Source organism: Artemia franciscana, chromosome 20 (assembly GCF_032884065.1).
Source record: "Artemia franciscana chromosome 20, ASM3288406v1, whole genome shotgun sequence".
NCBI lineage: Eukaryota > Metazoa > Arthropoda > Branchiopoda > Anostraca > Artemiidae > Artemia > Artemia franciscana.
The window spans coordinates 34,584,607-34,610,853 of NC_088882.1; the positions used below are offsets into that span (position 1 = coordinate 34,584,607).

The following is a 26,247-nucleotide window of genomic DNA, read 5'->3' on the forward strand; positions in this document are numbered from 1 at the left end:
GCAAGTGGTACTACTAAAACCTTGTTTAACTGAACTCTTGTTTGACTGAACACCGTCTAACTCGACCCCTGTTTAACTCAACCACTGTTAAACACAACCCTCTTTTAACTAAGCCTACATTGAAATCAAACCTCTTTCCAATCAGGCCTCATGCAACTGAACCCAATCAGTTGAACCCATTTGCTGAACCCTCGTGTAGCTCAAACCCTGTTTAACTGAACCGTTTTTAACAACTGAAAAAATTTATTCAAATACAAAGCTGATTGGCTAACGGTATATTCTTTTTATTTTAATATCTTCACTAAAATTAATTACGAAACAAATTGTTGGGAATTTTGAAAAAGTGGTTGATACCTGGTCGTCTCTTCTTTTTCTTTCTGTGAACGAGGGTTCAGTTAAATGGGGTTGAGCTGCACAGAGTTCAGGTAGGCGAGAATCTCTGCGGAATCTGGAAAGAAAAATTTGTCAATGAAAGCACCCTCTCCTTTTTACCCTCGCTTAAAACCGGACTAATATTTTTTATTGGAAAAAAAAAATGTCCAATTAAATCAGGTTCGCTAGCATGCTTATAGAGAAGCTCTACAGAGTGTCGCCTCTAATAAAATTCCGTGTCATATTATAACACTGTAACATCAATCGTGAAATATTTGTCAGCCTTCTCAAAAATTTTTAATTCCAACAAAATACAGTCAATACAGGTCAATACAGTCAATACAGGTCAATAACGGTCAATACATGATATTGACCGTTTAAACAGCTAAAATCCACTTTAGGAAACTCTGTTAGTTCCCCACCCACCCATTAACCGCCAAATCGTACAAATTTGTCTTAGTGGCCTCATCTTTCAGGGTTTACGGCCTGCCACGAGAACTGCATATTTTTAAGCACTCTAGGTCTGTATCCAAATGTAAGAGTTGTACACCTCTATACCCCTTTAAATTTGCATTATATTTTATAAAATTTTTCTTCCCTTCGCGTCTCTGAAAACAAATTTCTTTTTAAATTTTGTCACATCTACATCTAAATTCTCGATAAATAAAACTACTGAACCACTTCCCATTCCATTATAGCTATCCACCTTATTGAAAACGCTGCCACCTAGTCTGAAAAAAATACCCTCAAAATTGTGTAACGCTGGATGAAATGTCCGCATTTCCGTTTGTATGTAATGCGAGTATATCTCTCCAGACTTATATACTGGAGAGTATATCTCTCCAGCTCGAATCTTGCCCACACAGGAGTGGACTATGTCAATTGGATTCGTCACAATACCATCAGCTGTAAGAGTATTGAAGGGGTCTCGAAACTCAGCCCTAAAAACATAAAAATTGTGCAAGACAGAATTATCTGGTTAAAAATCCAGTAATACAGGAGGCGAACCAGTTCCACTAGTTCCTACTCCCCCTGCTCCCCTCCTTACGGTCACTCTAGGGATGAGGGATTTCTGCTGCTTTAGGCCCCTCTCCACCTCGTTAGGTTTCACTTGCTCGAGCACACCATCTAAAAAATTTGCGTCGAGGCCGAAATCTCTCACATAAGTGTTTAGTTCGAAAATGGGGGGGGGGGGAACTATTCTAACAGGGCTCACAACCTCACAAAATAATTTTCACCCTCCTGCTCTCTTTTGTCGGGGTACATATTAGTACAGAAACTGTCCTGAAATTGTTTTTGCCGTAAGAGAAGAGTTTCCGTGCCATCATTCCAGGGCTCGTGAGTTGTTGGGGGTGATAGTACAGGTAGGTAAACCTAATAATTAAAAATAACTTATTTACCTTTTGACACAATTACGGTTTCTTCATTAAAAAAAAGAATATACTCTGCTATTAAAAGAAAATATTATCAGTCTGTAAAAAGAATATACCATTAGCTTGAAAACAAATGTTACACCTCTTTTTTTGAACACCAGCACAGTTTCCTTATATTAAGCTAGAAACATAACCTATAATCCTGTTTTGAGGTCCCCTTCCCAGAACCATTGAGAACTTAACCTATAGGCCCATTTTCGAGGGTCAGGAGTGACTCCCTCCTAACATCATTTAATCGTCTCAGTCATGAAGCTGAAAATAAAACCTGTACCTCTATTATTGAGAGCCCCTTCCCCTCTATAACCATCACCTTGTCCCTTTTATTAAGCTGAAAACATAACCCAGACCTCTGTTTTGAGGACTATCACAGCTCCCTGTTATTAGGTTTAAAACAAAATATATACCTCTATTTTTGAGGATCAGACGATCTCCCAGAACTATTGGATTGTCCCTGTTATTAAGATGAAAACAAGACCTATAACCCTATTTTGGACGGCCCCTCCACCCTCTCAGCATCATCAAATAAGGTCCAATACTGTTCCCATTTATTTTCCCTTTCAATATTCGTTTTGACTCTTAGATAATTGTGCTTACGAGAGGACTGTTGGTTGGTTCCTCTCCAAAGAAATCGGTTAGTCCAAGAATACTGTTGAAGAAATTCTGATAAGTTACACGTAATACGTGGTGAGGCTTAGGCTTGTAATATGGGGTTAGGTTAATACGGGGTTAGGCTTCTTTGCTTTTTGAAAAATATCGAGGGCGCAATTTTAGATACTCTCGCATTATAATCCTAGAAAGCAGGATTGGTCTACAAAAATATCAGTAAGTGAATGTAGAAATATGATTTACAAATATTTTCTTTTTTTGAACGATAAAGATAACCACTAAAAGCATATATTATGTTCATCGTGGTAAAAAATCAGTTTTTTTAGGGCCAGGGGGCCCCAACAATAGTATCAAAGTATGGGCTGTGTTTAACAGTTTGTGACTATTATCCAGACAAATTCATTACTTTTTCAGCTTCTACGTAAAAACATTCAGTCTTTACTTCTTAAACAGATAATAAGCCGTCAAGCTTTCCGAAAAATATCGAGGACAAAATTTCGTTTTGACTAAATAATTGCGATTTTACTTACGGGAAGGCTGTATTGTCGGTGTACAATTGCGTAGTGAAAACCGGAGATAGAAGACTCCACGTCATTACCTTGTAGGGGGAGGGCTGAACGCCTCGTCTCAAGCTTTGCAGTGAAGCCCCGGCAACTTCGCTGCCTTAGTTGGGGAGCGCAGAAGGCCCCACATCTTCACTGATTTGTACACCGGGACCAACTCCTGCATCACACACCCTCGGCTTATTGGCGGGAGTACACTTTGCTCAGGATTTTCCTGCAATATTAATAAAGTTTAGTTTTCCAAATAAATCATTCCCTCTGCGCTCATACCTATCGGAACTGTTTATTTTCTCCCCTTTTCTATATCATTGTCTAGTATCAAACAGTTCGTGGTAACGAACTGTAGTAAGGAGCGACCCGGCTCAATAGTAACCAAAACTCTAAAAAACGGAATTTTGATACCGATAGTTACATAAAAAGAATCGCATTTTAATGCTGATTTTAAATATATAAGTTTCATCAAGTTTAGTCTTACCTATCAAAAGTTACGAGCCTGAGACAATCTGCCCTATTTTAGAAAATAGGGTGAAACATCCCCTAAAAGTCATAGAATCTTAATGAAAATCGCACCATCAGATTCAGCGTATCAGAGAACCCTATTGTACAAGTTCCAAGATCCTATCTACAAAAATGTGGAATTTTATATTTTTTGCTAGAAGACAAATCACGGATGCGTGTTTATTTGTTTGTTGTTTTTGTTTTCTTTTTCCCAGGGGTGATCGTATCGACCCAGTGGTCCTAGAATTTTGCGAGAGGGCTCATCCAAACGGAAATGAAAAGTTCTAGTGCCCTTTTTAAGTGACCAAAAAAATCGGAGGGCACCTAGGCCCCCTCCCGCGCTCATTTTTTCCCAAAGTAGTCAGATCAAAATTCTGAGATAACCATTTTATTCAGCATATTCGAAAAACCTTATAACTGTGTCTTTGGGGACGACTTACTCCCCCACAGTCCCCGTGGGAGGGGCTGCAAGTTGCAAATTTTGACCAGTGTTTGCATATATTAATGGTTATTGGGAAATGTAGAGACGTTTTTAAGGGGATTTTTTGGTTGGGAGGGGGGGGGGGGAGAAGAGGGTGCTATGTGGGAGAAATTTTCCATGGAGGAATTTGTCATGGGGGAAGAAGATTTTCATAAAGGGATTTTACTGTTTTACTGAAGATTTTACTGTTTTAAAAAGTAGAGTTGAGAGAAAGAGTCAAACTTTAGTGCAAAGAGCAAGGCGTTGAAGAAGGAGCAGTCCCTTTCATATACAGGGTAATTTCTGTTCATTTTAAGTTTTAATGTCGCTCCTTACTTTCAGTTAAAAAAAACTTTTGTAATACATTTTTGTTTTTAGTTTTCTAAATAACTTGAAGCTAGTTTCATCATATTCCACCCATTAAATTCGACTTTAATAACCCGTACATAGCCAAAATTATTGTTTTTTTATGGCCTCAGAAATGAGTACTTATCCCTTCTTGCTTACAGTATATAGCGTGGCCTTACATAATAATTCAATATTATACTAAAATAAAACCTTGTCCAATTTCCCGCATGGAATCGTCCCTAAAAATGCAATCAATTTAAATATCATCTCTTGATTTTAAGGAAAAATAAATATGTTTTTCCCCTTGAAAAATCCCTTTTCACAATTAATTCATGCCTTTCTGATGGAATTTGGCTGAAATGTCTCAATTTACTGGACATAGCAAATGTTAAAAAGAACCCTTTTTGCCCATTAATTCTATGCAAGACGCTAGCCGCTCACGGAAATTCATCCTACATCTGACAATGTGCTGTAGTTAAAGGCTTAACGGAAATCAAACAGTTCGTGGTAACGAACTGTATTAAGGAGCGACCCGGCTCAATAGTAACCGAAACTCTAAAAGACGGAATTTTTATAACAATAGTTACATCAAAAGAATTGCATTTTGATGCTGATTTTAAATATATTAGTTAAGTTTGGAGAGGTAAACACCCCTTAAAAGTCGTAGAATCTTAACGAAAATCACACCATCAGATTCAGCGTATCAGAGAACCCTACAGTAGAAGTTTCAAGCATCTATCTACCAAAATGTGGAATTTTATATTTTTTGTCACAAGACGAATCACGGATGCGTGTTTATTTGTTTGTTGTTATTTTTTCCAGGGGTGATCGTATCGATCCATTGGTCCTAGAATGTCGTGTGAGGGCTCATTCTACCGAAATTTAAAAGTTCTTGTGCCCTTTTTAAGTGACCAAAAAAATTGGAGGGCACCTAGACCCCCTCTCACGCTTATTTTTTCCCAATGTCACCGGATCAAAATTCCGAGATAGCCATTTTATTCAGCATAGTCGAAAAACCTAATAACTATGTCTTTGGGGACAACTTACTCCTCCACAATCCCCGTGGGAGGGGCTGCAAGTTACAAACTTTGGCCAGTGTTTACACATAGTAATGGTTATTGGAAGTGTAGAGACACTTTCAGGGGGATTTTTTTTTGGTTGGGAGAGGGGTTGAAGAGATGGGGCTATCTGGGGGATCTTTCCATGGAGGAATTTATTATTGGGGAAGAAAATTTCGATGAAGGGGGCGCAGGATTTCTTAGCATTTTTTTTTTAAGAACAACGAAAAAATAAATATGAAATTTTTTTTTCAACTGAAAGTAAGGAGCAGCATTAAAACTTAAATCGAACAGAAATTATTACGCGTATGAGGTGTTCACCACCTCGTAATACCTTGCTCTTTACGCTAAAGTAACTTTATTCATTTCAACTATTTATTGAAATAACTATTTTATTGACTTTATGCTTCAGGGGTTTTTCTTAAGGAATTGAGACAAAATTTAAGCTTTAGTGTAAAGAGCGAGGTATTTACGAGGTGGTGAACCCCCTCATATACGTAATAAAAACGTTCTTTTAAAATTAAAAGTTCTAGTTGCTTTTTTAAATAACCTAAAAATTGGAGGGTAACTATGCCTACTCCCCTGCTCCTTTTTCTCAAAATCGGCTCATCAAAACTATGAGAAAGCCATTTAGCCATAAGAATAAATTTATATCCAAATTTCATTTTAATTATTCATGTGCGGAGAGCCAAAATCAAAACATGCCTTAATTTAAAAACGTTCAGAAATTAAATATAGCTGCTTCCTCATCAACGCCCCGGTTTTTACGCTAATTTTTTTTACTGTTTTATAAAGTAGAGTTGAGAGAAAGAGTCAAACTTTAGCGTAAAGAGCGGGGCGTTGAGGAGGGAACAGCCCCTTTCATACACGGAGTAATTTCTGTTCGTTTTAAGTTTTAATATCGCTCCTTACTTTGAGTTCAAAAAAACTTTTTTTTTATTTAATATACTGTATATGACGGTTGTTAACTAGCATCTGTTAATCCTTCTACCGGAATAGGCCTCGATTGATGAAAAGCTTGTTTTGAATAGGGAACATATTTTCACTGTAAATGTGTTTAACGTAATAAAATGAGAGGTTTTATCACCTAGAGAACAATGTAATGAAATGGGAGGAAGATTTTTAGCTGTTAATTTTTTATAGAGGATTATATCAGCTCTAATTGGTGTATACTCACCACTCTCCCATTTTTTTTGGGTGGGGGCATCCTTAGTGTACTGAAGAGTGTACTGTGAAGTGTCTGTTAATGTGCTCAGATAATATCATTAAAAAAATCTTCTTCCACGATCTACCACGAAAGCTAGACTGATGAAATTGCATGTTTGCATGCGAGTTTATGGGTCCCAGGGGATAAGAGAGATTACTCGATCCATTACTGGCTATGAGAATAACTAACTCTTATATAATGAGATCCCTTGGCTGTGGTTGAAAATCAATAGATATCTAGACCACGCAATGGGACCCTTTTGTGGTAGCAGCAATGAGAATAAAATTTGAGAGTCAGTAAATATATAGGTCACGCAACGGGACGCCTTTGTTGTTAGCACCAGTGAAGATGAAATTTAAGAATCCGAACAAATGTTTTTGTAAGCCTCCACCAAAAAACCTATGTCATCGGTATAAATAAACATTGGACTATGCTCAATTTTTTTTTTTTGGAGAAACGTCTTGGGGGAAAACATCTTGACTGGTAGCTTGCCCTAAGTGTTTTCCTACCTACACCAGTAGGTTTTTAAACATTTGCATAAATAATTCTATTGCATTAAAACCATAAAAAAGATCTCAGAGGAAAACATCCATTACTACGTAACAAGCACCTGCGTCTTGCTCTGTAACAAAACACCCAGCTTAAAACAATCTCAGGGCTGTTATTCCAAGGGATAGGGCCCCATTAAAGGTATTATGCCTATGCTACTAATTCTGTTATCAATGAATCAGGTGCTTTGACAACAGGCAAACTCCTACATCCTTCCTTTCCCCAATTTATTTAATTTTATATCATTTTTTAAATAATGCAGGATTACTCATCTCTCTCCTTCCATGGAAAAATTACTCAAGGAAAGATCCATTAAACAAGTCAATATCAGTGACAATTTGCCACGGAAAAATGTCCCCTTTTTTTCAATGCCTCCGAGTTCAAGAAAATTTCTGCAGTGTAAAAGTTTCCATGAAAAGTTCGCCCACGGAAACTTCTGTCTTCGTCAAAGATGCTCCCCATGGAAAATCTCCGGTATGAAATTCACCTCTACCGTCCCCCACAACCGAATAATTTATGCATATTTACCAATAATAAATAGGGTACTACGTATACAATGGGCAAATATTATAACTCAGAGATCTTTCCCCAGAGGGTTAAGGGGGTCATGTTATCTGCAAAGGCATAGCTATTGGGCCTTTCAACTATGCTGAACAAAATGGCTATCTCATAATTTTTTAGACGATTTCAGGGAAAAGGGGGTGCGAGAGGAAGGGGGGTACCTGGCCTCAAATCTTTTAGGGCATTTAAACGAGCCACTGGAACTTTTAATTTCTGTTTGAATGAGCCCTTTCCCGTTATTTTAGGTCCATTAGTCAATGCGATCATTTCTGGGTAAAAGAAAATGTATCCACGGCAAAAAATATAAAATTCTACATTTTCACAGACTGGACATTGAAATATCTGCAGTAGAGTTCTCTGATACGTTTAATCTGATGTTGTGATTTTCATGCTTGACTTTTAGACGGTGTTTTCCCTTCGAATCACACAAATTTTTCAAGCTCGTAGCATTTGATGGGTAACACTAAACCTAATAAATCTTATATGTTTGGAGTCAGTATAATAAGCCAATTCTTTTGAAGTACCTATGATATCAAAATTCTGTTTTTTAGAGTTTTGATTACTATTGAGTCACGTCGCTCCTTACTTGCAGTTCGTTACTACGAGCTGCTTGATAAAGATTGGTTTTAGTTATGCGAAACTATGAAAGGTTCTGCAATTGAGATTTATTTTTTGTCCAAGTATGCGTCTCTATCCCTTTTTTTTATTGAGGAAATAATATAATTGTTTCCAAGTGGCAATCAATTTTTTTTCTACTTGTTGTTATCTGTCTGCAAAGAAATAGGTCATGTCAATGTTGCAATATATTTTTTGATAAGGCAGGACAAAATGGAAGAAATATTAAACTTTATGTTTGTGAAAACATCCATTTTAATATTTGATATGACCTTGCTATATGACCATATAGCAAGTGGTTTTAGAGCATTTTAAAGCAAGCGGTTCAAAGGCGGTTTTAGAGAGGGACAGTTGCCCCGGGTGCAGGAATTTAAGGGGTGCAAAATTTCAAACAAATAGTCTAACGGTTGTAATCATTTTGTAGCTTTTGGAATTTTATTACCAAAGTAGAGGATGCAGTTAATAAATGAAAATTTTTGAATAGTAGCTGTTAAAAAATCAAATTAAAAGAATTAATAATAGTAAAATAATAACAATAATAAATTAGATATTAATAATATGTTAATAAATAATAACTTATTTTCAATCAGTTAATGAATTGAAAATAACCTTGTTAATAAATGATATTTTTTTTAATTTTGCCTGAAAATTTTCTTCGAGTTAGGGGGGGGGGGGAGGTTTTGCCCCTGGCGCAAGAGAGGCTAGAACCGCCACTGGTCTACTTAGACATTGCCTAATTACCATTTAAAAACAAATAAAAAGAGACAGAAATGGATAAGAAAAGAAGTCAAGAGACAAAAAGACGTCTGCGGTTGGGGTAGGATACCCATAAACGGAATGTGGCCTGATTATCGAAAAAGCAGGGAATACCCCGAAAGTCAAGTGATCTTAATGAAATTCGCAAAACAGAATTCAGTATATCAGAGGACCCTACTGTAGAGGTTCCAAACTCTTAAATAGAGAAATGTGGAGTTTCATATATTTTACCAGAAGAAAGATCATGAATGCGTGTCTATTTGTGGGCTTTTTGTTTTTATTTTTCTTTTTCTAGGGACGATTATATCGAATCAGTGGTCCTAGAATATTTGGAAAGGGTTCATTTGAATGAAAATTAAAAGTTTTAGTGGACTTCGATAATAACCAATAAGGTTGCAGGGTGGTCACACTCCCTCCTACGCTCCTTTTTTCCCAAGAAATATGCGATCTAAATTTTGATATTGCCATTTGGTTCAGTATAGTTGAAAGTTCCAATAACTTTGCCTCTTGGGATGACGTGACCCTCACAGGCCTGGGGAAAAGGCTTGTAAAAAAAGGCAATTTGTCCTTTGTTTACATATTGTGTTTGTTGTTGGAAAGTAAGTATAATTGTTTGGAGGGGGGATGTTCACTGGGAAGGATTTATCACGGGGAGCAATTTTACAGGGGTGAAGGATATCCTAGAACGAACTTTGAAAAATGGTTCAAGTTTTTTGAACTGAAAGTAAGAATTAACACTAAGAGGGTTTCTGAATGGACGACGAAGGCCAAACGACAAGAAGACATTTTCCCTTAGTAAATTGAAAATTTCCCTCCCATTGTTGCATGTGACGAGTCGTAATAAGTACGATGTCTTCCAGTAAATTAATCACTTATTTTTAAATAAGTATTAATCATAATTGTTATTTGATTTAAAATACATTTGATACATTATTATTAATTGCAGTTTAAAATTAATTACACAAAGCATGTACTAATCAATCGTTTAATTCATAGTTTGTTCAGATATTGATCTAGACAAACCCCACTCTCTTTAACAATTGAAAAATATCATCGAAAATTACTTACTATTACTTAACGCTTCTTACTCAGATATTTTTTATATTTATTTTAAATGATGCAAGACTTGGTTTACTTCTAATTGCCTCTGGTAGGCCATTCCAAACTCACAAACATAAAATGTCAAATGAAAAATCAGATGGAACACATGCCGTATACGGAACAATCAACAGGCTTTTATCCCATGATCTTCCCTGGCGTGGTTCAGCCACAGGAACAATTCCTGATAAGCCTTGTGGTTATAGAGAATGAAAGTATTCGTAAACAAAAACTGAGCAGTTAAAACTCCCAAACTAACTAAAAAATTTGTTTTGTTAATTAGCTTTAATGCTTTCTCATTTATTTTATTAATCATATTTTTATGGGATTTAAATGTCACCGTCCAGGGAAGAGAGCCTTATTGGATAAGGGACTGTATCAGAGAAAAATATAGAAGATGAAGGATCTTAACAGGAAAAAAGGGTTTAAGCTTTTTTTCTATTCCCAGATTTCTAGAAATTTTTAAGCCCACCGCTGCAGAATGTTGTTTGAAAGACAAATCTTTATTAATGCACGCACCCAGATACTTTTCAAAGCCATTTTCTGGTCTCTGAATCATACCTCTAGTCGTTTGGAGATCTGTGAAATAGGGCTGGAGCTTTCCTACTCATGAAAATAGCAAAACATCGAATTTCTTAATATTTTTAGTCATTTTGTTAGTGCCCATTCACAAGTAAACATGCTCCATCGCCTGTTGCTGTCGATAAACCAGTAAACATGCTCCATCGCCTGTTGCTGTCGATAAACCAGCACCTCAAAATCACCTTTAGCACATCCAATGACTGGGAAATCTGCAAAGCCGTGCAACATTTCGTCAGGACTCGCATCCCAGCTTGGACTGGACACTGAAGTTTGAGGCGACCAACTGGGGGCGGTCGAAAATAAACTCGAAGTCTTTAATGTGAATAATAAATAAGAGAGGTCCGAGAACTGAACCTTGAGGCGCTCCGCAGTTCATTGTTTTCGAAGGTATACGATTAATCCTAATTATATGAAAAAAGATGATCTCTCACCCCAATATGGTTTATCTTACCAAGCAGGATATCATGGGACATACAATCAAACGCCTTCATTATGTCCAGAAGCATTGACATAGAAATTTTACTCTGATCCTTCATTTTATTTATATAAAGGGAAAGCAAAGCAAAAGCAAGAGCTATTCTGAAGAGTGGCTGTGACGAAAGACAAATTGTCTCGAATTCAGAAAACCCTATAATTCCAAAAAACGTGCAATTTGTTTATGCTTTCGTTTTTAAAAATATTAGAATGAGTAGATAAAAGTGAAATACACCTATAAATAGACACATCTGATGGATCTCCTCCTTTAAAAAGAGGAGTTACTGTCACTTTTTTGGATCATCCGAGAAAGTTGAGGAGGCTGGAGTTATCCCGGACAGCTGTTTTTGGGGCTGTGTTCATGAACCGATTTGCCTGATTGATGACTTCAAACGCTCCAATTACGTATATTGCCCTGAAGTTTCTTTGATCCAGCGTTCCTATTTTTCTTCTATCTGAAAGTCTTTTTTTTTCTATTGTTGCTCACTCCCCGAGGTCATCGCATATAGTGGGGAGACTCCGGATATTCCTAGGGGTGAATTTGGACACATTTAATATAGCCTTCATTTGTTCAAAGATAGACCCAGATGGACATCTAACTAAAGATAAAAAAAAGGTGCAATCAGCCGAGCTAATAAATGTTTACAAACACCAAACTAGAAATTTGAGATTGAGGTTTAACGACTGCTGTAAAACGAAAGATAACATTCGAATGCGGGGAGCACTTTTTGATCTCTCGCACATAATTCATAATTTGCTGTCAAACTCGTCTGATGGTACTAGCGCCTTTTAGAAGAGGCAATCTGAGAGTCTTGATTTGTTTTCGGTTGTCTAATTGTTTTTTTTTTTTTTTTTTTTTTTTTTTTTATAATCTCGCTTGCTCATCCGTTTCTTTGCTATCTGCTTGACCTTCTTCTCTTTTCATGATATATATATATATATATATATATATATATATATATATATATATATATATATATATATATATATATATATATATATATATATATATATATATATATATATATATATAAGAAACTAAGGTAAAATAGTCAATCCTTTTTGAAGGTGAAAATGCATCTTTTCAACCTCAAGGAGGCTATTCCAGACACTTCAGTAAAGTTTTCATAGTTACCTTTTAACCGGTGTCCGAAATAACCCTGCTGTGACTGTAAACGGTCGAACATGCGTCCTGAACAAACCAGAACAGATGGCAGTGTTCTGCAAAAACAAAAATAGCCCTAAGACTACTTAACTTTAAGCTATGAACTTTGAATTTTATTGGAACTCCTGGTGAGCTGCTGCAGAACTTAGAAAATGATAGAAAAATCACAAGAATCAGCCTTCAAAATTACTTTTATCCAAAGTTTTCAGAAACAGTTAAACTATTGGCTTTTTAAGGAGCTTCTTTAATAAATCGCTAGAAAAAACTATTTCAGTATTTTTTACGGAACTGTGTAGATAGCAATTAGGGAGCAAATGACCTGTTCAGAGTAACCCCTTGTGCTGGATAACCCCTATCTTCCCTACCTGTTTTATATGAAAGGTTCAACAAAAATGGCTCAACCAGAACTTGAGTACTTTCCTTCACAATTTTGACATTAATTCCATCATATCCTGATGAAGAATTGATTTTTAGATTCTTAATTATATTCGCAACATCAGAAACTGGAACGACCCCCTTCGTCTGTTCAGAGTAACCCCTTGTGCTGGATAACCCCGATCTCCCCTACCTGTTTTATATGAAAGGTTCAACAAAAAAGTAAGTGAAACTTCACTTACTCGCTTGAAACTTCTATCTGTTAGTCCTTTAACCATAGGAGCTTCAATGCTGAAAATAATTTTTATAGTTTACAAAATTTAAATATGTAATTCGTTGGGACTCCAAATTACAAAAGAAAACGGAAAAAAAAATATGGGTTAGCCAAGATAGGACTGGAAAAAGGACTGAAAAACTTTGTTATTGTCTAACGGCTTGAATGCTACATATATAAGTTCCTTTGCCGTGGGACCCTAAGAGACAAATATTTACTCAAATTTACTTACGAACCCCACCCAAATAATGGTAAAAGAAAAATGTCTTGGTAACTGGAAAGGGAAAATTCTTAGAATGATTGCATTCTTTACTTTCGAATTAAATGTACCGGTCTAAAATGCCACTTTTTTAACCAAACTTTGACAATTTATGAAGGATGTTTTTTAATTTGTCAAAGTTTTTTCTTTAATCTTTTTAATTTTTTGGAATGATTCATTTGGAGTTTATTACGTATTTGACAGAAATACAATTGAAAGGAGATAAGAAATGGTGAAAATTTACTTCAAACTTTACTTAGTTTTAATATCGGTGATAGCCAGACAATGAACTGTCCTGCCTGGCATCATTGGATCTTCGAGTCATCCGAAGACCCATTTTTGGTCTGCAGTTTCCCTGACGGTCTTCAGCCAGTCTCTATCCCTTCTCTGTTCGTGCCTCATGAATCTTTCTAGTGTCTAACAAATCTGGGTAGCTTCAGGGAGAGGGGGGATATTGTCATTCAGTTTTCCACCTCCTGGCACCACAGCCTTGTCATGCTCCTGGTGCCACGTGTGGTGACACCAACTGGTGCCCTGCTGCCACTTGTGGTGCCACGCTGCTGGCACCACAGCTTTGCTCTTTTTCTCTTAAATTTTTATTCCAACATGATCAAGTTGGTTCTCACTTGGGACCAATGCATGAAAATGCAGTGGAATGAATAGTTTCCTCGTCTTGTTTAATGAATATACAAAATTGTTTTCAAATTTAGAACGGGGGGGGGGAACTCACCGTGCCAACTGGTACCCTTTTTCAAGATGCAATCCTGATTACAACTTGACTGAACTGGATATTTATTTTGTAGTTAATTTTATTTACAGAATAAAAAAGATACAGAGCTTTGGTTGGGTGTAACATCTTTAGGACTGAATATTTATGAGAAGGACAACCAATTACAGCCAAAAATAAATTTCCCATGGTCTGAGGTTAGAAATGTATCATGTGAAGATAAGAAATTTGTTATTCGACCTGTGGACAAGACTGCACCGAATTTTGTCATCATCACGGAAAACCCTAAAGTTAACAAAGTGGTGAGCCCTTTTTTTTATTTTTTAGACTTTATTTTTAAAAAAGGCTAATTTTAAGAAAGTTTTCACATTTCTAGTTGAATTAAGCATTCAGACTCTATGCCCAATTTAACTTAAGGATTAAGGATTAAGTGGAGTTCTTTAAGACAGTGGAGCTCTGTAATTTTTAGTTTAATTAAGCTTTCAGACTCTGAGCCCAATGTAGCTTAAGGATTGAGGATTACGTGGAGCTCTTTGAGATAGTGGAGCTCTATAATTTTTGGTTGAATTAAGCTTTCAGACTCTAAGCCCCATGTAAATTATGGATTGAGGAGACAGTGGAAGACTGTAAAATTTAGTTAAATTAAGCTTTCAGACTCTGTGCCCAATGTAACTTATGGATTGAGGATTAAGTGGAGCGTTTTAAGAGAGTGGAGTTCTGTAATTTTTAGTTAAATTAAGCTTTCAGACTCTAAGCCCCATGTAAATTATGGATTGAGGAGACAGTGGAAGACTGAAATTTTTAGTTAAATTAAGCTTTCAGACTCTGTGTCCAATGTAACTTATGGATTGAGGATTAAGTGGAGCTCTTTAAGAGAGTGGAGCTCTGTAATTTAGTCAAATTAAGCTATCAGACTCTAAGCCCAGTGTAACTGAAGGATTGAGGATTAAATGGAGCTCTTTTAAACAGTGGAGTTGTGTATGTTTTAGCTGAATTAAGCTTTCAGCCTCTAAGCCTAATGTAACTTAAGGATTTGGGTCTTACCTAACGCTGTGCGTCTTCGTTGCTTCTTGTTATAGGAGTTTTTCCAAACTCAAGAAAATTAAAGAGTTTTCTCATATTTTTTATGAGCGAAGGTTGACTCTAGCTTAGCTATTTTATCTATTGAAATTGTCTTGACATTTTAAAGTCATAATATGTCAAGTCTGTAATGCACTAATAATTTTATTCTTAATTTTGTAGTGGCTGTAGGGAATAAATTTAATGATTTTGTACCTCTTAACTCAAGTTTTCATTTAGCTTATCTCTATAACTTGTTACATATATGAATCGTATTTTATGTAGAATTTCCTGCGTAACTCGAACTCATAAATCGAACTATGCATAACTCGAAGAAAAATAGTTTTTCCGTCAATTTCGAGTTAGTAAAAGTTGACTGTAACTAACTTTCTAACTATCACAAAAAAATAATAATAATAAAGATTGCTAATCTCTAATCAACTCAAAATAATTTTAATGAGAGAAAAAATCCATAAATTTAATATCATGGATGTGTTTGCTCTTTCAGGAGCGTTATGCGCGCAAATTGAAAAAAAAATGCAAAAAAAACCCTCTTAGATATAACCCCAGAGCCAATTCTTTAATGCTAGCCAATCAGTGGCGGTTTTGGCCTCTCTTGCGCCCTGGAAAAAAACTTTAGCACCCCCCCCCCCTGTTTCATACAAAATTTTAGGGTCAGATTTTAACAAAATTTTTATTTGTCAACAAAATATTTTTAATTAATTAATAATTTAGCTATTTTATTATTTTTGAATTTATTATTGAAAATTCTAATTATTATCAATTTTTAAATTTGATTGTTTTAATCACTATTATGTAATTATTTTATTTTTAGTGTGTTTCTATTAATTAATTAGTAATTTATTAATTATTTTCTTTTGTTAATTGTACTCTCTATTTTATTTTAACACAAATAAAATTTCAAAAGCTACAAAATAATTACAACCGTTAGATTATTTATTTAAAATTTTACCTCCCTAAAATTTTTACCTCGCCTGGTGCAAGTGGAGTGGTGCTTGTGGGCGGAGGGATTAATTTTGACAGGTCATAGAAATTGCAGGTATATAAGTTATTTGGAAGATACTTCAGTAATACTAATTGTTAATGAGCTCTTTATCTATTGAATTTGATATGTTTTCTAATAGAAGGTCTCACCATAGTGTCTATTTATTTATTGAACACCATTCATTCACATAGCATGATAAGACGGAGTGGAGGAAAATGAATCATAAAAAACAAACAAAAACGCATGAACTAGAAACCAATTACTGCACTAACTCTTACTGCACAACGATAAAATTACACTAAAGAAAAAACTAATAATTAGGATTTCACTTGAGCTTTATGTTGCAGTGCAATAGTTAGAAAAGCGTCTAGTTGGACCGTCTCAAAAGTATTTCGTAGCGATCTTTTTTAATACCATCTCCAGCTCATTTAGGATGGTTTCTCCCCTTTGTGCTAGTAAAGAAATAAATTTTACATCTTTAGCAATCATATGACTGTTCTATATCCCTTTTTATTCCATACATGATAAGTGGACTAGAACCATTTCATTGGTAGAGAGTAGAAATCAGTAACTCCTTACCAAAAATATTCCTGAAATTTCTCTCCCCCTCCCCAGCCCTTCCCTCTCTTCTCTCCTAAAAGATCTTAAATATGCAAAAAGGGCCGAAAAAGTATATAATTGCTGAATACTTTGGATAAAGAAATTGTTTTTTTTTACTTTCAGCCCCCTAGATAGAAGATTTATAGGCTTCCCCTTCCCCCGATAATCTACAGGTGCCATCATCTTGTCTTGTTATTTTTAATACCCATACTTTTTAACTTTAAAAAAAAAACATTTTAATTTAACTCTTTAATTTTTACATATAGTTATGGGCTAATTACCATATACTAAAACAAAAAAATTTATGCTGATCAATGGTCTGTGTTGCGCCGCTACCTATTTCCTGATTCACTGCCTTCGGTAAGGAGTGCAATGCGTGGTTGGGGGGGCAAATTATCCGACGCTTCTCCTGTTTTTTCTCAGGTATCTTCCGGTACACAGTTAGAGCTGGGTCGCCAACAGAGTCACACCATTAACCCCATTCCAAAAAAAAAAAAACAGCGACAAAAAGACTCGAACCCCTGGCCTCACGACTTCAAGTCTGGAGCGCACACCTAATTACCATAGGTAGCTAATTATTTGTAGACAAAAGCGTTTACATGTCGCTTTTACACAGATCTTCTAAACTTCTGGACGTCATTAATTCCTTAAAAGTAGGAGATGTCTTGATCAACAATATCTTAAGCAAATAATTTTTGACGTCCAAAGAACAAAGTCGTACAACGAGCTTAGTCTGTTTCTTAGAATTTTGGTCAAAATACACTTCTATTTGTACACAAATTAGGTGTGAGCAAGTTGACGAGTCCATAGATATAATACGGTAAATAAATATTTATGCTTTTATCCAAAATTGACTGAAAACAGTTTGATTTTTTGCTCTTTTTGAGGTTTTTTATTTAATCAATTTGACCAGTAAATAGACAAAAATATGGCATGATAAATAATAAATAATAATATAAGTTGTCTAAACAACAAAATTGAATTTTGCAAAATTAAAGCAAATTACAAAATCATGAGACTTGTCTGTATTTTTTACCTATTTTCGATTTTCTTTAAGGAACAGAAATAATTATGATTAATTAAGTGAACCATAAACATGCAGAAATAATCAGTCTTAACCTTAGAAAGACCATAAAGTATTACAAATTGGAGTCCCCCCTCAGTTAAGTTCGTCTGAAGACGAACTTTTTTCTTCTTCTCAGTTTTTTTTCTTCTTCTTTTGTCTTAGGATAATAACATGTGTTGATTGAAAATTGTGGGGCAGAACGTGCAGTTTTGGAGTTCAAATAATATGATAAATGAATATTTGCTTGTACTCTAGCCAGAATAGGATGAAAGTACTTGGATTCTTAGCTATTAAGAAGTTGAAAATATTTCCGGGAATTTATTTAAGTCTTGCTAATTAAAAAAGAAAAATGCTGAACTATTTAATGAATGTAAACACAAAGAAAATAAAAACACAAACACAAAGAAAAACACAAAGAAAATAAAAACACAAAAAAAGAAAATGTAAACACAAACACAAATAAATGAATGTAAACACAAAGAAAATAAAAACACAAACACAAAGAAAAACACAAAGAAAATAAAAACACAAAAAAAGAAAATGTAAACACAAACACAAATAAATGAATGTAAACACAAAGAAAATAAAAACACAAACACAAAGAAAAACACAAAAAAAGAAAATGTAAACACAAACACAAATAAATGAATGTAAACACAAAGAAAATAAAAACACAAACACAAAGAAAAACACAAAGAAAATAAAAACACAAAAAAAGAAAATGTAAACACAAACACAAATAAATGAATGTAAACACAAAGAAAATAAAAACACAAACACAAAGAAAAACACAAAGAAAATAAAAACACAAAAAAAGAAAATGTAAACACAAACACAAATAAATTAATGTAAACACAAAGAAAATAAAAACACAAACACAAAGAAAATAAAAACACAAAAAAAGAAAATGTAAACACAAACACAAATAAATGAATGTAAACACAAAGAAAATAAAAACACAAACACAAAGAAAAACACAAAGAAAATAAAAACACAAAAAAAGAAAATGTAAACACAAACACAAATAAATGAATGTAAACACAAAGAATGTAAACACAAATGAAGACAGTTGTGCTACTTTATATCCTGTTTTTGTAATTCCCTTTAGCTTATCAATTTAACACATGGGGAGGATTTTTCTGGGAGTACGGTTTCCACGGTGGGGGGGGGGGGATTGTACATCTGGGAGAACTTTCTAAAGGGTTATCGTCTGGGGATTTTTTTTGTTGGATATTTTATGTGGGAGGGTAGGATGATTTCTGAAATGATTTGAGAAACAATCAGAATTTTGATTAAAAAAATGTTGTTTTTTTTCAAAGGAAAGTAAGGAGACTTTTTTTTAGGGGGGATTGTCTGGGAGATTTTTACCAGGGAATTGTGCGGGGGAATTATGCGCTTTGGAAATTTTTCAAGTTCTGGCATGATTTGAGAAACGGCCAGAAACTAAGTTAAAAAATAAGTTTTCACAACTAAAAGTAAGGAGCAACATTGAAACTTAAAATGTACATAAATTACTCCGTATATGAGAGGGTCTTCCCCCTCCTCAACGCTTCGATCTTGAGGCTAAAGTTGATTTTCCCCCAATTCTTAAAAATGGCTGCTGAAACACAGGGGCTGTTGATTTGCAAAAAAAAAAAATTTTTTGTTCGTTTTAAGTTTTAATGTTACTCCATACTTCCAGTTGAAAAAAGCTTGTTTGTTATTTTAATTATAAGATAAGACCAAACAGGTCAGACTCCTAAACAGAAATGCAAAATGCAAATTAAAGCAATGAAGATTTAAAAGTAGGCCTCTAAAAAGAAAGATAAATTAGATTGGAAACGAAGGCAAAGAAAAACTAGAGTATCCGTCCATAAATGGAATTATCTACTTTTTTGTAATCCAAATGCAAAGATAATCACCTCTTGATTGACACAAACTCGAAAACATTGTTGTACAAATATTTTTCTGTTATCATCAACTAAATAATTAATAAACAATGAATTAAACATTTAAATTATAATTTAATCAAATACTTTAACCATGTAACTAACTATTTTAATGGTGAAAATTTTTTTATGTTAATATTGGATTTAATTTAATTAGGCATATTTAATAATGATGACAATAACAAAAATAAGATCGCATCTTTTAATTTAGATTAGGAATTTAAGAAACGTAATTCTTAATTAATTAAATAATTGAATAATCTAACTAGATATTTAATTAAATAATTCGTATTATTGCCATTTATAAAATTTAGCTATTAATAAAACAAGAAACGTTCATCTATCGCATAATCATTTCTCCGTAGATTGTCCGTAGTTTAACTCTCATCTCTGAAATCCTTTTGCATAGTCCCTCAACTATCTGAAGTAGAAATTAGGGGTTTTACATATCATAAATCGAGGAGAGGGGGCACAAGCTTCAAAAAAGTATTAAAAGCCAAGTTTTTTTGAAAATTATGAAAAAATATAGAGAAAATCACAACACTTGTGAAATTTTGGGATTGCATGGTCCTGAAGCCCCCTACCCTTGCGAGCAAGACTGTTTGAAAGTCATGAGATTTTAATTTCAGATCTTGGATCTCTGTAGTGGTAATCATGATTTATACATGAGGCGGAGACGTCCTGATACAATGGAAGTCCAACAAATGAAGGCACAAGCAAAGGAGGAGAAATTAAGGTAATGCATTATAGTAAGTTTTATTGCGCTAAAAGCCCTAGGGCCATGACAATACAAAACAGAAGGAAAATTCACTTTTAAATAAATGTCATTACGTTAACATAACAGAAACAATACCTAACACAACAAGAGAAACGCAAATCACAAAAATTTACTTCTGGGCTCCACAACCAACCTGAGAAATTGTCCTATATTAGGTGCATAAGGCCTAAGAGGCTATTCAAGTGGCTAGGGTTCTTATGAATGAAAAGCTCGACATAACAAAAGCATAAAAATGTAAACCTGATAAATATATAATAAATTAATAATATAATAATATATATTATTTAATAACATGCAATAATGAATATAATAATAAAATCTATATAATAATAAATTTAACTAAAGATACAAGTCAAATTGTAAAAATTTAAATAAAATTCTCTATAATAAAGTAAGATTTAAATTTAATAAAAATGACTGATCATACAATGATTGATACAATAGCTCTTGTATGCTTTCAGTTATGGTTCAGTTCCCAGCTTCCACATTCTGCCCCCAAGTCTGGCACTTAGAGCTGATTCTAACCCGTTAATTTCCAAGCCTAGTTCCTGTTGGAAACCATGCTGAATTTTCAAGAGAAGTCATTGGGGTTCAATTTTGAAGTTTTTAGTGCAAACAAAAAATCAACACCTTCACCATTGGTCCTACAGTGTGTTCCCATTTGGGAGCAATGGGCAGATTCGGGTTTAATCTTGGCTCATCAAATTAGACTATAACGTAAGAAAAAGTGGCCAAAAGTATAAGAAAACAAGAAGAATTCGAATTCTATGCATGAAATGACTTATAACAAGTTAGAATGTGGAGTTTCCCCCCCTTTAGTTTCGACACTGTAGACGTATGTTCATCCAACAAACTGTGCATCGGCCTTGCGTTGGAGCTAGCTCAATGACGTGGACAGTAGCTTTCTTCGAAAAAATACTCCAGGAACCCCTTCCCCTCTGTTGGCCGGAAGTAAAGTTCCATTGCTAAAAAGAACCTCCCCAACTTTTCTGAGATGTGTTTTTGTGACAATTTTCCTTCTTCATCATTTTCGTGGAGGTGGCAGTAGGATTGCCAAACCGTGACGGTGAGGATGCAAAGAAGACTGACCAATCATCCAATACTATTTTTTGCTTCTGACATTGGGTCTATATCAAGAAAGGGCATTGTCCAGGAGAACAAAGCCATCTATAATTTGGTTATAGTTCTTGACAATGTCTGGCTGTGGGATAAATATATCCCACGCTGCTTGGGCACCTTCTGGCTTGAAACTTGGGCTCAATAGTATCAAAGTTGGTTGTGACGCTTTAATAGGTCTTCAATGGTTACAGTTATTGAAGTTGTTACAGCAATTATAGCCATTTTTTACAGCTCTTTTGCCGAGTGTCACGAGAGCTGCTGCTCTGCCGCTTTCTCTGGGTAGAGATTGATGTTGAAGGGTAGCCATGAGAGAGAGCTAATACCCTTGCCTTGTATCCAAAAAGTTGGCTTACCTTCGATAAACATTTTGCAGCTAGGACGCCCGTAGAACGGAATCATTTACTCGTCTATGAAGAGTTTGGTGCAAAAGGTCTGAAACAAACAGCTTGGGACCTTCTATAAAAATGATATATAACACGGGGCATTACTTACACCCCTTACTCCCAAGCTCCGTGGGTTGTATTAACCCTTGAGGATTGTTATATAGTCCTGTGATTATTTCAAACAAAATGTCAATCTCAAAATTTCGATCATATGTATTTGGGGAAAAGAGGGCGTGGGGGAGGCTAGTGTCCCTCTGATATTTTTTTATCTTAAAAAGCAAACCAGAATTTTCAACTAACGGCTTAATAGTATCAAAGTTGGTTGCGACGCAGACATCTTTGCTATCATTCCGCTTGACAGTTAAAACAGTTCCTGACGCTCTGAAATCAAAGACCCCGATTTCTGTCAAAGAGCACCCTCTCGAGTGATTTTCAAGGACTTTTCCAGTCGCCCTAAAACCCAGGCGATGGAACTGAACAAGCGAATCATAGCTTGTAAAAAACTTATCAAAATCAACTTCGTGCTTTTGCCGAACTTTTACTTGATGCCGAACTTATGTTTGGCACTTAAACTCGGCACTTTCGTGCTGAGCGCCACGAGAGCTGCTGCTCTGTCGCTTTCATTTGATAGAGATCTATGTCGAAAGGGTAGCCATGAGTGCAAGCTAATACCCAGGCCTTGTAGCCAAAATGAATGGGCTTACCCTTGACAAACAGTTTGCAGCTATGATACCCGTAGAACGGTATCATTTGCTCGTCTATGGAAAGTTTACTTCAGAAGGTCCCTAGCTGTTTCAACTTTAAGTTTACAATTTCTAAGAGTGGTTGCACTTTGACCATTTTGTCACCATGATCAAGATTTTTATTGTTGAAACTGTTCCTACTCATGGCTTTGGCTTCGATGGAGAAATCCTAGTCATCTGATTTGAACCAATATTGGTTTTCACTTGGAAGCTTATGATACCCAGACAGCAGTATAATCGCCAAGAAAGCATTCAGGTCTTCAAGCTAAAAGTAAATCCTAAGTTACCTTTCTTTAACGCGTATCTGGTAGTCTCTTCGCCTTGAGTTAGGAAGAGAAAAAGGCTCAGAGATTCGGCCTGTAGGTCTAACAGAGTTCGGCCTAGAAAAATTCAGCCTAACTAAGCTCGGTCTAGCAAAAATTTTTGAATCAAAAATACTTATTTTCAAACTAAAATGTGACCCTTTTTGAATAGTCTCGGAAAGGGAGGGAACGCCTCGGAAACCGGATGGGTCCTTAACTCTGGAAACTGTTCTGTATATCGGATTTAGAATTTTTTGTGAGAAAAAAGGTAAGATTATTGCTATTAGGAGTTACCTGTTGGGGGTTTGGCTCGTAGACGCTGGATGAAGATGGATGCTCGTCGTCAGGTGACTTGTTCCCTGTGCAAGTTTTTGGTGAACGTTTTGTGTCATTTCTCATCAATGCCAAGGTTTTAATGTCTTAACATAAGAAGATTATTTACCATTCGTTCAGTAGCTCATATTTAGTTTTTACTAAATTATATTTGATATTTTTAAAGAAAACTTAGATCAGTCTCTTAGAAAAAGTTTAAGTAATATCAAGGGCCGTATCCAGCATTTTTGCTCGTATATGGGGGTGTATAAAAAAGAAACACTTTAAAAACGCACGAAAAATTGTTTGTTTGCTTTTTTTTTTATTTTACGGACAAACATTTCGGGGGGGGGTCAAACCCAATAATCCCCTACTTCTGGACACGACCTTGGTAATATTATGTATAATAGCTTGTGGTATCAATCTGCGTAAGGCAGGTACTGAGCTTTCGATTTTCCGCCCTCGGCCGGAAATGTAATGCGTGGTTGGGGGCTAATCATTTGATGATTCCTGTGTTTTTCCCTCAGATTTCTCTGGGTACCCATTTAGAGCTGGGCCAACTCTGGCTGGGCTTACAGAGTCACACCCGTTCCAAACCAAAGAAGAAAGGAAAAAACTCAAGTAAATGTGGAGAATATATGCCAATTACCGTCTCAAGTAAGTTGCGCAGTGCTGGAAAGAATGGTTCACAGCGAAGTTATATCGAAGTGTGAGCTCAAAGACAGTTTGAGTTTCGAAAACATCTCAGCTGTGCTTTTACCCATAGACTTCTAAACCATATTCTTGCCAAGGCTAAATAACTTGGGTTGTCCTTATATACATATATTGTGTTGATATCTTTGCTGCGTTTGATGCAGTCATCCAGACTGCCGTCTTCTAAATCCTTCTAGATGCTGGTTTGAACACCCATATAATAGCTATGTTGTCATATTAGTATTCCAATAGCTATAAAAGATTGAAACTTGGAATTGACAGGCTTAGTGTGCCAGACAAACTTGATAGAGAACTTCGACAAGGTTCGGTTTAAATCCGATATTATTTAACACTTTGACTTTTAAGGTTACAAAACAAATTACTGGTGATTTAAGCCTTTATCTTTGAGTCTAATAAGCTATGCTGATGATTTTCATATGTTGAGTTTTTCTTTGAGTGCATTGCAGGATAATATAGATAGGTTTTATCTGATTATACCACCGTTGATCCACAAGTTAATGGCCAGAAAACCGAATAACAGGTTTTCGACTCGACGAAACGGGATTCACTAACACCAATTGCATCAATAGATAGTGCTACTATCGCACTGTCCTTTTCTCCTCAATGTTTTTATTTTCCTATATGATCAAGATAAGAAAATAGCGAGAACTTTTTTGCCTTGACACCCTTGTGTCAAACCTGCGAGTTGGCTATGGCAAACTTGCCCCGCTGAAGCACTCTTACAATCGGCAAATTGTGGCGAGGATATACAGAGCGACGGCTTTGCCATTTGTTCTTTAGCTGTCCCTCCTATGGGAATGGTTTACAGAAACAGAGCGACTAAAGGTCAGATCCGTTTTTTGTAAGAAAATATAACAGTTCAAAATAGGGATGAAACCTTATCGTTTTTTGTAGATAATAAAAAACGTTATGTACGTTTTTTGTAAGTACTTGAAGACTTAGACTCGTTTACCGCTCTTTGAGAGAAATATATTTCTCTTGTAGAATTGTCAAATTCCAGACCCCAGTCAAGTTTCGGCAGAGCTTGAGCTCTGCCGAAATTCTTTTCTCAAAGAATTAATGGAAATTAATTCTTGAAAACGTGCAGTTGAGCACGCTGAAAATATTATTAGTCTTTGAGAAAAAGCCAAATAACACTGAAAATATTTTTAATCTTTGAGAAAGAGCCAAATAACACTAAAAATAATAAATAACACTGAAAATATTATTAGGTTTTGAGAAATAGCCAAATAATACTAACACTAATAAATAACACAAAAAGTACTATTAGTCTTTGAAAAAGAGCCAAATAACACTAATACTAATAAATAACATTGAAAATATCATTAGTCTTCGGGTTAGAGCCAAATAACACTGACACTAATAAATAACACTGTAAGTATCTTTAGTCTTCGGGTAAGAGCCAAATAACATAAATTAATAACTAATAAATAACATTGAAAATATCATTAGTCTTGGGGTAAGAGCCAAATAACACAAACATTAATAAACAACATTGAAAATTTTATTAGTCTTCGGGTAAGAGCCAAATAACGCTAAAACTAATAAATAACACTGAAAATATTATTAGTTTTTGAGAAATAGCCAAATAATACTAACTCTAATAAATAACACAAAAAATACTATTAGTCTTTAAAAAAGAGCCAAATAACACTAATACTAATAAAAAACATTGAAAATATCATTAGTCTTCGGGTAAGAGCCAAATAACACTGACACTAATAAATAACACTGTAAGTATCTTTAGTCTTCGGGTAAGAGCCAAATAACACTGACACTAATAAATAACACTGTAAGTATCTTTACTCTTCGGGTAAGAGCCAAATAACACTGACACTAATAAATAACACTGTAAGTATCTTTAGTCTTCGGGTAAGAGCCAAATAACATACATTAATAACTAATAAATAACATTGAAAATATCATTAGTCTTGGGGTAAGAGCCAAATAACACTAACATTAATAAACAACATTGAAAAATTTATTAGTCTTCGGGTAAGAGCCAAATAACGCTAAAACTAATAAATGACACTGAAATTTCCATTAGTCTTCGATTAAAAGCCAAATAACACTAACACTAATAAATAACACTGAAAATGTCATTAGTCTTTGGGTAGTAGCCAAATAACACTTAACACTAATAAAAAATTGAAAATATCATTAGTCTTCGGGTAAGAGCCAAATATAACACTGACACTAATAAATAACACTGTAAGTATCTTTAGTCTTCGGGTAAGAGCCAAATAACATAAATTAA

General features: G+C 35.1%; 1 protein-coding gene and 1 long non-coding RNA gene across 5 annotated transcripts in view; one reads left to right on the top strand and one right to left on the bottom strand.

Annotated features, from left to right (window-relative positions):
- Window positions 1-26,247, top strand: part of LOC136040175 (merlin-like) — an 84,131-nt gene that overhangs the window by 24,767 nt on the left and 33,117 nt on the right. For all 3 annotated transcript variants that reach the window (XM_065724322.1, XM_065724323.1, XM_065724324.1), the window contains 2 exons: window positions 14,073-14,282; window positions 20,269-20,375. In XM_065724322.1, coding sequence (XP_065580394.1) covers window positions 14,073-14,282; window positions 20,269-20,375 — 317 coding nt within the window. The remainder of the gene's footprint in view (window positions 1-14,072; window positions 14,283-20,268; window positions 20,376-26,247) is intronic.
- LOC136040178 (uncharacterized) lies at window positions 72-10,233 on the bottom strand. 2 transcript variants are annotated; one of them, XR_010620636.1, is made up of 3 exons: window positions 10,095-10,233; window positions 3,010-3,188; window positions 72-448 (listed from the first exon to the last, which is right to left on the bottom strand). It is a non-coding gene; the product is annotated as an uncharacterized LOC136040178 (long non-coding RNA). The 2 variants fall into 2 exon arrangements; XR_010620635.1 differs by having other exon boundaries at window positions 2,942-3,188.